This window comes from Thalassophryne amazonica, chromosome 13 (genome assembly GCF_902500255.1).
Source record: "Thalassophryne amazonica chromosome 13, fThaAma1.1, whole genome shotgun sequence".
Lineage (NCBI taxonomy): Eukaryota > Metazoa > Chordata > Actinopteri > Batrachoidiformes > Batrachoididae > Thalassophryne > Thalassophryne amazonica.
The window spans coordinates 89,281,765-89,296,512 of NC_047115.1; the positions used below are offsets into that span (position 1 = coordinate 89,281,765).

A 14,748-nucleotide genomic window follows, 5' to 3' on the forward strand; every position below is an offset into this window, starting at 1 on the left:
ATTGCAACCACCTCTGTAAGTGTTTTGAATCAGATTGCATTTCAAAAAAATTGCATTTCATGTTCTTGATTTGCTGTTTTTGATAAGCTGTTTTGGAGGGGTTTCCACCATCTTGGTTTATTTTGTTCGGGTGAGCTGACTTTCTTTAGTACGATTGGCAGTTGGCATGTCCCTTCCCATCATCCCTCATGCAGATCAGGGGAAGCCCTACATGATCTATGACGCTGCTTCCATATGTATGTCAGGGCATCTGATCTCATGAATTTCTCCCTTCAGGGGTCCAAATTCATGTTTTTTTCCAGACAGCAGAAATTTTGATCACATTGACAATATCATATTATGAATCCCTTATTCAAATGCTACCAAATAAAATTATAGTGGTGCCAATGACAATTCTTTTCGTGACTTAAATCTGAAAAAGAAAAAAAAAAAAAACAGAGGCTGTGCAGCTTTAAAATCAGATTTGGACTGGCATTCTGAAAGTGGCCCTGGTCATCCCACTGGTCACTAGTCAGTTATCAGAATTCAGCATGAGAGAGATATGAGGAGATTGAAAATTGAATATGTTTGAGACCCTCAACTCAAAGGCTGTTGAAGAAAGAATTTGCTTTGGTAATTTCAAGGGTAAATGGTCAAATAATGAATATGCCGGAAAAAGAGTGATGAGACTGGAAGCGCAGACACACTGAGCCAACATCCAAGTGGAAAAAATGAAGAGAACGAAGAATAATTCCTGTCGGTCAGAGTTCAGCCTCTGTGATGGAAAAACTTTCAAAGTGTCACATTAGCATAGATGGAAACGCAGATACCCCATCATTTTCTAAGTGTTCCATTATCACAAAGGCAGTGATTTTTGAAAGTTGGTTGGCTGCCAAAGGTGCAGCTGTATCAGTAAGTCATGCACTGTCTTTTTGTTTTTGTCCATGTAAAGCACGAGGTCGTCCACTGACACATGTCACACGTGTCAGGGAAGTAAGTTCTTTCCACTTCTCCCTTTTTCAGTCAGAGTCTCCGCAGCAGACCAGACATGGACCTGAATGTTGATATGGCACAAGTTTTATGCCCATATGCTCTTCATGATGCAACTCCACATTACATGGAGAATGGACAGGGGCGGTCTTGAACCGGGAACCTTCTGCTCTGGAAACAAACGTGCTCAGAATTATTGACACCCCTGAATTTAAATGTCAGAATTTACAATAAATTCACAAATATGTGAAAATTAATCAATTTTGTATAATCGCTGTATTTATTACAACAACCAGCGACAATATAAATCCTTCCATCGAGTGGAATTTAAAATACTGACACCAGTGATACAACTGAGACCGCGGCTCATGTCAATAATGCAGTAAACACTGGTTTTACCCCAAAACAGGTCCAAAAGCCACATCGACGCATTAACATTTAAATTCTAAACATTTAACATCCCGGGGACATAGAAAGGCCAATGTATTGAGATGGTCGTCTCACTCATTTGAACAGCAGCTATAACACTTTTACGACATTGCCGACCATACGATAGTTTATAACAATGTGACTGACGTCATTCATTCATTGGTCAATTTGGAACCACTGGACCATTAAATTGAAAGCAGATGTAAAGAAGGTATGAAGTGCCACTACAGTGATAACGATTTCATTATAAAAGCAAGTGCAAAGTAATGAAAATATTAATCATGCAAACCATTTACACAACACCAATCACATTTAACATGCACAGACATGGGTGTAATCATACATCATTAGACATTAAAAACAGAAAAAGCCTGTGAATCGTGTGGCAAATGGCCCATTGAAATTGCAAAAAGGCCCTTTTTGCTCAGCACAAAGGGGCCAATCGCCCATTCACATTTTTTACCGGCTGCATCTCTGAGAGAAAAAATGTGCAAGCGAGACAGTTATTGCCACTTTTTGATACATTTACAGTAAATGATCACTTTTACCGCCAGTATTTTTTTTTTTTTGACAAGTTAACGGTATCTATATCAATATTTCCAATTCACTGAATGTCTTCAGTTTCATTTACACAATTATTAACGGACACAAAGTAGTCCTGCACCCTGAGAACAGAGATCCTGGGCCGGTACATAGGGTTTAAGCAGGTCAGCTAAGTAGGAGGTGCCAGTCTGTGAATAATTTTATAGGTTAGGAACAGAACCTTAAATCGAGATCAAGAGACTGAAAGGCTGAAAGATGTCTTCATGATTTATGGAGTAACAGTGTCGCTCGACAAAAATGAAGCTGATGCCGATGTCTTTGCTGGAGAATAAAGGTCCAAGTCTTTAATGTCATGATGCTTCCTGTCTTACTGTGTTTTTGTAAGACCTGGACATTAACCAGGGACCTAAAGATAACAGGAGGTTTTCAGAGGATCCTTGGGTACCTGGGAGACAACCTCATGTTAAACAAATGGTTACTTTGCGATACTCAGATAAGGAGTATCACTTGCATTGTGAGGGAACACTGATTACGGCATTTTGGCCATGTGGTGTGTTTCTACGGGTGTGATGCAGCACATACATACAGTTTTCAGCGTCCAAACTTTTGCTTACAGTTGTATGCAATGACTATGACTATGACTGTTCTCAACCATCCTTTACTTCAGCTTATTTGAGATTTTTCTTGGCCTGCCACTTCGGGCCTTAACTAGTTCTGTGCCTGCGGTCTTCCATTTCCTCACTATGTTCCTCAAGCCTGGGTCCCATCGAATAATGAAGGATGAATAATGAGCTACGCATGGGTGTCTCAGCGATTGTTCGAAGAATGACCGATGTTTGCATCTATCACGTATCTGCTATGAAGGTGCCTCTATGTGCTTCTCTGTACCCCGCATGTGCCATGTAGCAGCCTCTAGTGAGCCATGACTGACCTGTCATTAGAGCCTCGAATGGCTTGTAGCAGCCACGCTAAGCCACGTAGTGCCATGATAGCTGCCATGATAACACAATGTTGGCGCACGTTTAGGCATGGGTTTGGTCCAAACCTCCAGCCCTCCCACACCTTGTCCCTTTAAAGTATGGGTTTTCAATTCACAGATTCATAGCAGCATTTAAAGATGTCACATTTTTTAAATGCAGTCCAAAATTAGACGCTCCAGTCCAGTCCCGCAGTTGTGCGCTGTGCGCCAGGCTGCTGTCCACCTGTAATGCACCAAACCAGCTAGAACTGAACCAAGGGTTCCTAGAGAGCCGCCTCTGTGCTCCTCACTGGCTCCGCGGCTCGCTGGCTTTATTTCTTCCTGCGGCTTTAAAGACACACACCATAATCCCACTATAAACTTTATGTTTGTCCGTTTATTTCATTTTTACACTGATCGCTTTTAACTTTGTGTTCTTCCATTTATTTCTGCAAAATCGCTCTTTTGCGCGTGTGCCACTGTTGTCCATTCCTGGACAGCCGCTTCTGTGCTCCGTCTCACTGGCTTCCTTTCCATCCGTGGCTTGCTGGCTTTATTTTTTCTTGGCTTTAAACAGTCATTTTTACACTGTGATCACTTTTAACTTTGTGTTCTTCCTTTTATTTCTGCAAAATCGCTCTTTTGCACGCGGTGCCGTTCTGTATACAGAATGAGGTGGCCGCTTGAATTATATACACCTGTGGATCACTTTCAAAAAAAAAAAAAAATCCACTTCACGCAGTCATCCAAATTTTAACTTTCTGATCATCCAATATTGACTGAAAAATCACTCTTTTGTGAGCTGGCATTCTGCCTAAATTCTCCTTTGGATCAGTGCGCACACACAGCGGAGCTCATGTGATCCATTAACAAGATATTAAATCAACTATAGATATACTTCTACAGCTAGGAACTGTTTATAAGCTATAAAAACATTAAAATAATTACCTTAAGCTGTTCAGAATACATTCCACATGGAGCAGGAAAGAGAGGAAAAAAAGCGTCCAGACGAAACAGTCCTCTGTGATTCCAGAAGTGGTTAGAGGTGTTTTCAGCATTCAAGGTTTGGCAGAAAATGATTAATCCTACAGAATAATTATTTATATATAGCATCCAGCTCACAGAGCAGGTGGAATTATGTGTGCGAGAGGGCAGCCGCTCCAAAAATAGCCTCTCAGGTCCTGCGTAGGTGCCAGGCGCACAGATAATGGGCTTTTAGTAGTCTCGCAAGCACCACGCAAATGCCTCTAAGCCGTCGCAGTAACTCGCACACAAACTGCGCCATGCTGTTGTTGCTAAATTTTGAACTTCTTGAATTATCAGCATTCTCAGAGAGGAGCCTCGTTAACTGAAGATAATGCCTCTAAGAGCCACTCAGAGCCACTGTTCTCCCACAATAGTTGAAGAAACCCTCTTGTAGCAAAGAAAACATGCTGTGTGGCTCATTATTTATCCTTTATTATTCGGTGGGACCCAGGCTTCACAGTGGAAACTGACAGCTGAAATCTCTGAGACAGCTTTTTGTGTCCTTCCCCTAAACCATGATGTTGAACAATCTTTGACTTCAGGTCATTTGAGAGTTGTTTAGAGGCTTCCATGTTACCACTCATTAGAAGAGATGCAAAGAGGGGAAACATTTACAAATGGCCACCTTAAATACTCTTTCTCATGGTTGGATTCACCTGTGTAAGGAGGTCAAGGGTCAATGATCTTAACAAACCAATTTTAACAAACCAAGGGTGCTCAAATTTATGCACCTGCCCCATTTTATTTAAATATTTATTGCACACTTTCTGTAAATACTTGAAACTTCATTTCACTTCTCAAATATCTGTGTGTTCTTCTGCTATATGGTATACTTGTATTTAACTGAAATTTCTGATCCATACAACCAATGATTTATAAAGGAAAATCATGAAAATTATCAGGGGTGTCCAAACTTTTGCATACAACTGTAGGCAGTTACTTTTGAGCTGCTTTTGTTTATCCGGATGTCAGCCTGGTTGCCATACAGGATTCAAGGCAGTCCTGTGGTGTGTTGGAGGCTGTGACATGCTGCAGATCTGACTTGATCATTTATTCTTTTCTTTTTTTAAGCATAGAAATTCAGTTTATGTTTCGTTATGGAATATTTTTATTTTCTGTAGTTAAATAAATGCATGAAAATATTTACTATAATTACAAGTTCTGAATTTTATGTGAATAATCGTGATTATTTACTGAGAAATCTGTTAACTTTAAGTGAAAATTTTAAACGTCAATTCATAGTCCTCGTATAAATCTGACTTTGGAGATAATAAATATGTAGTTGTGTTGCAATTTTTCCCCACTAATGGTTGTTTAACCTTGTAGATCAGAGACAGTACTCCTTACATAAGTAGTGTGTTTCCTTGCACTTTAGTTTACAGCATAAATAAATAAATCACCTGAAGGTGAACGTCTGCACTGCTGGTTTGTCTTACAGAGTAAAGATGTTGAAACAGTCTAGATGATAAGCTGGCGGTAGGTATCAGGTGAATCATGCATTTTGTGATACAAACATGCCCTTTGGCATGGTAATAGAGCATGACCTAATGAATATTTTCAGACATAGTGACAGACTGACAGCGCCTCCTGGTGGCAGGTAGCACCATCTACATTTAAACACCCCTGTATATGCTGTACTGTTTTACAAATAATGACTATAGTTCATTTTAAGGTGCACATTTTGCTGTGTTTATTATGTGCTTGTGAATATTATTTTAGCATTTCTATATGTTTATCTCTTTTTCTGTCTGTCTGTCTGTCCATCCATCCATCCATCCATCCATCCATCCATCTGCTCATCTGTTAATAGCCGGGTGTTAGGAAGGATAATTTCTCTGAACCTCTGCTGATTGTAGGTACATAATATACTTCTCCATTCATCTCCCTCTGGATGTCCCTCTGGAGTTTTTTTTTAGGTATGACCTTTGACCTTTGTCATGTGACCATGTGACCTCTATGAACAAAATGTCATAGTCAACTGTGGACCAAGTGTTAGTGCAAACTAAAGCAGTGCATGCTAAATTCTATTTTTCAAAATATACAGTAAGTCAAGTGATAAATTTCTTTTGAACTGCAGATGGCAGCACACGGTGCATTTTAATGATATCACATTACATAAAGTAAATATATCTCAATCCAGTACACCAAATTCCTAGATCCATTTTAGAAAATATCGGAAAATATGTAAAATAGTATGAGTAGATTTTTTTCAGGGTTATTTTCTCCTAGAATGACTCAATTTAGCATCCTTTCATGATATAAAGTCTGCAGATTTCAGCATAAGTTGTCTTCAAGTCAAACTGAAATACAAAACTGCAGGTTACACTGGTAGTGTTTGACTAGTTTTGCTTTGTATCTCCAGGTCTGGAACTCTCTTGGTGTCAGATTTATTAGTTCATTCTGTGGTGACAGGTATCATTCTGGGTCCTGAAAATCACTGGAGGTGATTAGTTGGATCTCATTGTAGGCTATTCTTTCCTGATAAATTTTCTTGTGTTTGTGTGAACAGTATTTTCCCAGATTGATTGTACATGATTTCAATTTCAGTTTCAATTTATTTTCATTTATGTTGCGCCAAATCACAACAAAGTTGCCTCAAGGCACTTCACACAAGTAAGGTCTAACCTTACTAACCCCCAGACCAAGCACATACGCAACAGTGGTAAGGAAAAACTCCCTCTGATGATTTGAGGAAGAAACCTCAATCAGACCAGACTCAGAGGGGTGACCCACTGCTTGGGCCATGCTACACAATTTACAAAAAAATTCACAAAACAAAAAGGAGGGAATGTTGCCAGTGCACAGGAGAGGAGGGTACAGAAACAGAAAACAGACACCACACCCATCTCTGGATGGAGCCGCACCTTAAACAGAGAGAAAAAAACAGAATCAGGTATCAAATACAGTATAATTTTTCAGTGTTAAGCAACAAGAAAAACAAAAGAAATACTAAGGTGACCGCCGGCCACTAGCCCTAAGCCTCACTAAAAGACCCAGAATTTAGGTAAACATAACGATACATGATGTGTACTGTATCAGGAAAAGAGGACAGACACGTTGCAATGTCCTGCAAGATCAGATAGATGTGATAAGGGAGCAGGTTATAAATATCTTGCAGATGTTATAAATGGATACAAAGGTCTTGATTGTGATATGCACATTACACTGAAAGCTGACCAGCTCAGTAGTGATGAAGCCATGGCAGATATGCTGCTTGAGCATGAAGCTTGTTGGCATAAACTCCTGAGCTGTGGGTGCAAGAAAGGGTGCAGAAAGTCCCATTGTGGGTGTAAAAAGAACTCCCTCAAGTGCACTGAATTCTGTTCCTGTGGTGGTCTGTGTCCAAACTGACTTCTAAATGTTTGATAAATAAAAGACTCTATTTGATTTGATGAAGCTTTGGCTCATTTTGTGATGTTTCTACTCAGTCAGATGGAGGCCCAGCCTTTAGTATGTAGCTAAGTTCCAGTTTTTTTTCTCACATGTATCTCTTAACCTATTGGCCCTGAGTGTGACCTTAAGCCTCATTAAACAAAAGCAACCAATAGGATACAAGAGATATGTCAATTTCATTGAGAAGAAAATAGTATTGATCTTCATTTTCTTCCAAATGCCCATTTTCTCTTTATATCTGAGCTCGATTAAGGATGTCTGTGTATGATTTTCTTTGCAATTTATTGTTTCATTTTTTTTGAGACAATACAGTAATTATAGTAACTGATATGAGTTTACGAGGTCTGTCCATAAAGTATAGGACTTCCCACGGTGCAAGACGTCGCGCCACGGCCTCAGGCGCCGTCGTCAGCCTGTTTCAAGCTGAAAACCTCCGTTGAAAGCCTTAAGGACAAGTTGGAACATGTCCAGCTGTTAAACAATTTGTCATATACTCACTCCACTGAAAGCCATCAAAAGCCGCCTGGATTTTACAAATGGTTATCAACACGGAGGTGTTTTTCCTGTGCCGCCGCACCGCGCCGGCTGCGTCCCAACGCGTGGACCCGTCCGCACGTCTTTCATTAAAAAAATCTCCTTTAACAGTGGAATATACGGATAAAATGCTGAAACCGACTTCTTCTGAAACTTCTCTGTTCTCTCACGACGTCCTGGATCAATAGAGCCTGAAATGTGGAGGTTTTCAGCTTGAAACAGGCTGACGACGGCGCCTGAGAGCGCTGCGCGACGTCTCGCACCGTGGGAAGTCCTTAAAGCGACAGTGTCACCTCAAAATCTCTCATCAGCTGTTAAAATTTTTACCGAAAACCAGCTTAATTTTTCGAACCATGTCCACTTCGATGTGTCTCACAGGTTTAGAAAAAATTTTGATCAAACAAAGCGCCAGTCTCTCAGCAACTTCTCAGACAAAGGAATTCCGACGAGGGCTGGACGACTCCTCCCACAAGGAGTGCTCACAGGCGAATGACGTCACTGACAGGCGTGGAAAAACTCTTGCATGCGCACGAGGGTTCAAGCATGTCTGACGTAAAAACATATGAATGAAATCCATATAGTTTTTGAAAAAAATAAAAAGGACCTATACTTTATGGACAGCCCTCGTACATATAATGGCAAGATCTACACTTTTCTTTAATTGTCTAAGTTCTATATCATATATCAATGTAGGTGGCACTACTGCCACCAGTATTTGGAATCTGTATTATCTTTTCTGAAAGACATATATATTTATCTTTCTCAGTATGTCACTGTGTCCTAAAATAACAAGTAGGTCAAGATGTATCAACATGCCAAAGAGCATGTTTGTATCACAAAGTGCATCATTTTCCAGCGTAGCAGGTAAAAGTCATTAAACTCTTGCTGATCTTCAGCGGTTATTGTGTTTGTTACTTTTGTTCAAAACTGCATCCTTCCATCCAAACTGATGGTAAACTACTGCCTCCTTGTGGGTAAAAATATGAACTGTTGGAAAAAATGAGTTAAACACCTTAATGACAGTAAACTGCACCCTGCTCAGAGTGCCGCTCTCATTGGAGCGACAACACACAGAATGTGTCTCTTTGTCCCAGATTGATCTCTTTAAGTGCAGCTTCTTGTTGTGACTTTAACACAAAGTTAACACCCAGGTCTTTCATCGCCAACTGTAAATGGTCATCAAAACATTCCAATTGTATCTTTCTGAACTCTTCCGCATCAAACTCTATCGTGTCAATGTTTAAAATGTGCTTCAGCAATAAATGGTGAAGGTGCTCATAAACTTTACGTTTCTTAAATATTTATTACAGCCACTCTTAAAACTTCAGTTATCTTTATAATTTTATTACTAGTAAGTTTTAGAATTAATTTAGATGAGATATGCTCATTATTTCACAGGAATATATCACAATTATCTGGGAACTACTTTTTGCGCATGAATTCATCAAGCATGCCGGCCGCGGGCGCGTACTAACACAGAATCCCCAGAAACTGTGGAAATTTGTTCGGCCAAAACGAGAGCGTCCACTTGTAGCTTGTCATAAGCTAAGCTAGTGGTGCTCGTGAGAGTGTGAGTAAACTACTGGTCACTTGTCTTTTTTTCTTTTTGTAATTAAGTGTGGTTAGGCGATGCACTTGGCAGCTGATCAAATTTGATTGGAAGAGGTGCTTTTTGAGTCAATCAATATTTGAACATGTTGCTTAATGTCTATATTGTCAAGGTTAATCACATCATGTGTTACACCCCACCATACATTCACAGACTCACTCCCTCAGATTACTGATTAGATGCACGTAATATGGAGGCTGTACCTTTTTATTGCAAATGTTATATTTTGTTTGCTGTCTTTGACACAGTGTTTCACTGCCCACAGTTACATCAGCAGTTCTTCCTGTGCAAAGAGAGAAGTTAGCAGGTCACAGGATCTGATGAAAGCTTGCACTGACACGGTTCACGTGCTGGAGGACAGAGTGTTCAGAATTAGGTTTATTTGTGCACTGCATCAGCGCTGCTGCAGGCTGGTGTTGCTGTTCGTGGCCCTCTGATGCCAAGTGTGTTCTGTGTGTTGTGTGTTCCAGGCAGGAGATAAACACTACCATCCCAGCTGTGCCAGATGCAGCAGGTGCAATCAGATGTTCACAGAAGGGGAAGAGATGTATCTGCAAGGTGATGCTCTTCTTAATTTTTTTTTTTTTTTTTTTTTAGTTAAACATATTTTTATGTGTACTTAAATATTTCAGACTAGATGGGCACTCATTTGTGTGCATGCCTCTGCCACAGGCCTGCTGTCACAGCATTCCAGCAGGTCCCATCTGGATCTGCCCTGATATATGGTGGCAAGTACTGCAGTCCTGATATATGGTGGCAAGTACTGCAGTCCAGGCAAACGCTTTTCAGGATATTTACAAGGTCTATTAGAAAAGTATCCTACCTTTTTATTTTTTTCAAAAACTATATGGATTTGATTTACATCAGCCAACCTTGAACCCTCGTGGGCATGCGTGAGTTTTTAAGCCTCTGTTGACCCAGGACGTCGTGAGAGAACAGAGAACTTTCAGAAGAGGTCGGCACACCTCGCCAGCTGCCTGCCACAGGAAAAACACCTGCCGACGCGCCAATCCGTCCGCACGTCTTTCATTACAAAATCTCTTTTAACAGTGGAATGTCCGGATAAACTGCTGATCACGACCTCTTCTGAAAGTTCTCTGTTCTCTCACGACGTCCTGGGTCAACAGAGGCTTAAATTTGGAGGTTTTCAGCTCGAAACAGGCTGACGACGGCGCCTCGGAGCGCTGCGCGACGTCCCGCTCCGTGGGAAGTCCTTAAAGCGACAGTAACACTCCATAATCTCTCATCAGCTGTTAAAATTTTCACCGAAAACCAGCTGAATTTCTCGAATGGTGTCCACTTCGATGTGCCTCACAGGTTCTGAAAAAATTTTGATCAAGCAAAGCACCAGTCTCTCAGCAAGTTGTTAGACAAAGGAATTCTGACGGGAGGGGTGGACCACTCCTCACTCAAAGCCTGCCCACAGGCGAATGACGTAACCAACAGGCGTGAAAAAACTCACGCATGCCCACGAGGGTTCAAGGTTGGCTGATGTAATCACACGTGATTCAAATCCATATAGTTTTTGAAAAAAATAAAAAGGTCGGATACTTTTCTAATAGACCTCGTATGTATATTTGTTCAGTTTTAGCTCCTCAAAATCAGAGCGGCCCAGGAGTAATGGCTGTTTGTACCATAAAGACTCTAGAGCAGGGGTGGGCAACTTGTTCCAGAAAGGGCCAAGAGGGTGCAGGTTTTCTTTGCAGCCACTGACTCACCAGGTGATTTCACTGATTAACTGATTCCATCTGCTCAAATTGATATTAATCAGTGAAATCACCTGGTGGAGTCAGTGGCTGCAAAGAAAACCTGCACCCTCTTGGCCCTTTCTGGAACAAGTTGCCCACCCCTGCTCTAGAGACATGAAAAAGTTGATGATTTTAATCCATATTGATACAGTACAGAATGTTAGAACATTCTTTGGCAGAGGTCCCAATCACCATGGTGTAGGGGTCCACAGAACTTGAGTCCTGCCATCGGAAAAAGGCGAAGGAAGGTGAAGGAACCAACTGGTTGCAGTGGGGTGGAGGAGGTAGACACTCTGGAAGGATTTGTTTTTCCCAGTTGTCTTGGGAAAACCTCAGGATCTCCAGGAGGAGTTAAAGGACTTGGCCAAGGATAGGGAAGTGTGGGATGAGCCGTTTGGTCTGCTGCCTCCATGACCTGGACCCAGGTCAGCATTTGAATTCAAATCTAGTCTCGTTGTGCTGACGTGGGTGTTTTTGGCCCATGCCCCGCCCCCTCGTCAAACTTAAAGAAAATCAGGTTCACAGTTTTTGCTCCTGCTAACAAATAAACAAACAAACAAACAAACATGACTTCCTCGGTTGAGGTGAGTTGACAGCTCGGCAAACAGCAGGAGAAAATGTCTGTAGCAAGAAGAGCAAAAAAAGGAAGGAAGAAAGAAAAATTATGTCACAACACTGTTAGCTGCAGTGAGTGTAGAAACGTGCACGATTTGCACCAGAAACAAACAAGTGAATGAGCTGACGGTGCTCTTGTGTTCATCTTCCTGGTCAGGATCGACGGTGTGGCATCCCGGCTGTAAGAACACCACGCGGACAGAGGAGAGACACAGGGATCGGGTAGGATTCTGTCTCTGTCTTACTGGACAACAAACGTGGTACATGTCGTCTCACCACAGCTGTCTAACTTGAAACTGTCCTGTTGGGACAATGCTTTTATGTCAGTTTCCTGTTTCCATCTGGACATACTGTTCTTGGTGTGTGTGTGTGTGGTCGTGGTAATGCCCCTGTGTGATGGTCTGTGAAATCCTCTGCCTTCCTCCACAGCTGTTACCTCTGTCCCTCTTATTCCTCCAAAAAACAGAAAGGCAGGTACTGTATTCACTATTGGCTATGAGATGGCATCATCCTGTCCCACCATGCACATCGGACATGTACCACTGTATGCTGCCATCTGCTGGAGACAGCCTGCAGTGCCTTCTCCGTATCACACTGCTCCATTCAGTCTTGTCTTTTATCACCTTACAGGCATCAGTATACTTCAAAGGAAGTAGAACTCTCAGGGCATCTTCCTGGGGACTGACAGGGCTCACAGGGACGGGTTGAAAAGTTTGACTTCCACCCATCAGGATTCATCTACAAATAAAATCCTCCACTGTTCTGGGTGCACCACGAGCAGGTCCAGTTGAAGAGCATTTTCAGATCATAGCACCATCCTTTCAAACCATAACTCAGTGGGAAAGGGTTTGGATAACAGAGATGTAGACCTGGGTGGGTTCAATACCTGCTCACAGTACCTGTCAGGGACAGTATTGTCCCAGTCCACCCAGCTTTGGCTGGGAAAGTAACTCCTGATGGACTGGCAGTGCCATAGAGGGGAATAGACACTTTTTTAACTGCCAAGTCAGTTTCCGTCTGTGTTCACGTGATTGTTTTTTAAGGTTAACTGGAGTACGAAAGAGGGAGCACGTTACACCGTTCCTGGCCTCCCTCCACTGGCTGCCTGTGCACTTTAGAGTTCATTTTAAGATTCTTTTATTTGTTTTTAAATCTTTAAATGGCATTGCCCCGCCCTACCTCCCTACGCAATGCACGCTGCCTCCGGTCAGCTGATTGGTACTGAGGTACCAAGGTCCAAGTGAATGCTCAGAGAGGATGGATCATTTTCTGTTGCAGCTCCAAAAATTTAAAATGATCTACCTTTGCACATTAGGCAGGACTCTTTACTGTTTGTATTTAAAACCAATCTTAAAATCCACTTTTATTCACTGGCTTTTAACACAATATGAGACTTTGCTCTGTTTTAGTTGTTTTGCATTTATTGCTGTTTTTATTGTTGTTGGGTTGCTTTGTTGCTTTTATGACCTTCATATGTACAGCACTTTGTTTCAGTTTTGGTTTTTCAAAAGTGCTCTGAGTTTTCTTTTTTCTCCATGCACTGTGCCAATTAGTGCATATTTTTAATGTCTAAGAACTGTTGATGGCGCTGTACATTCTTTTCCTTTGCACCCACTGCTAAAAGTTTGTACAGGTGTAATGTTGTGCAAACATCAGTGTTGGGGAAAGTAACTGTTGTGTGGGCCGCTGAAGAGGAGGTACTGCTGGCCTACCACCACCAGAGGGCGCCCTGTCTGGAGTGCGGGCTCCAGGCACCAGAGGGCGCTGCCGCCTCACAGGAGCAGCCAGGGTGACAGCTGTCACCCATCACCTGAGACGAGACAGCTGATATCAATCAACAGGGAGGTATATCAGCAGGACGGCATCTCCACCTCATTGCCGAGATATCGCTCTACCAAGGAGGTAACGTATCCAGCCTAACGGATTATCTTTTGACCATTAAATACATTTTGCCTTTACACAGAAAGAGAAAAGACAGCAGGAGACTGTATTTTGGGTAAGTACTCACATTCCTGCACTCACCTGTATTTTCCTGACAAGAGGTGGAGGTGGTGTTTCCACCCTGTGTGTTGCTGGGTGCAGCCGCACCCACACCTGACTGTTTCTGTTCCTTGCCAGCAGTACCGGATCCGACGAGCGGAGGCAGTGGCCACCTGGGGTTCGGGACTTGGCGGCTCCAGTATCCCCGGGGTTCGGTGGCAGAGGAAATCGGGTGGTTCCGGTTCGACTCGGACAGACGTCTCCTATCGTCAAGCCTGCCCACACGACACCTTTGGAATTTGGTTACTGCTGTATTTGTAATCTGTTGTGTTTGTTGTGTGAATTCACAACAGTAAAACTTTGTGATTTGACTTTCTCCATTGTCCGTTCATTTGCGCCCCCTGTTGTGGGTCCGTGTTCCTACACTTTCCCAACAGTAACTTTGGAAAGTTACTTCATTAGTTAATTTATACAGTTATATTTTACAGTTACTTCATACATTTACTTCATTAGCAGCTGCGGACACCTTGTCGGCAGCTGCTGAATGTAATTAATAAAGTTACTCATAATCTAATTTGGTTATTTTTAAGATTTAGTACTGAGAAAAGTAACTATTAGTTACTTTGCTGATGAGTTACTTTCCTGATTGCTCAATCTTACGAGTAACCAAGTTAGATTACTCGTTACCTTATTAGTTACATTACTTATTAGTTGCAAGTTTTCGGCAGATTCTAATAAAGTAATTGCATAATGCTGCTAATGAAGGAACTGCATAAAGCAACTGTATAAATCAACTAAAAAAGTAACTTGTCAAAGTTACTTTTCACAACACTGGCAAACATCACAGTTTGGTATGTACTGTGGTTTTGCGGTCATGATTTGGTGTGTTATGGTTCAGCGGAAACAAGAAACAAAGCATGAAATTGGTACTTACTTTTTTATTT

General features: G+C 41.8%; 1 protein-coding gene across 3 annotated transcripts in view; it reads left to right on the forward strand.

Annotated features, from left to right (window-relative positions):
• Window positions 1-14,748, forward strand: part of ablim1a (actin binding LIM protein 1a) — a 270,896-nt gene that overhangs the window by 183,826 nt on the left and 72,322 nt on the right. For 2 of the 3 annotated variants that reach the window (XM_034184183.1, XM_034184184.1), the window contains exons 2-3: window positions 9,932-10,019; window positions 11,982-12,046. In XM_034184183.1, coding sequence (XP_034040074.1) covers window positions 9,986-10,019; window positions 11,982-12,046 — 99 coding nt within the window. In that variant the 5' untranslated portion in view covers window positions 9,932-9,985. The remainder of the gene's footprint in view (window positions 1-9,931; window positions 10,020-11,981; window positions 12,047-14,748) is intronic. The other variant, XM_034184185.1, reaches the window with a different exon arrangement.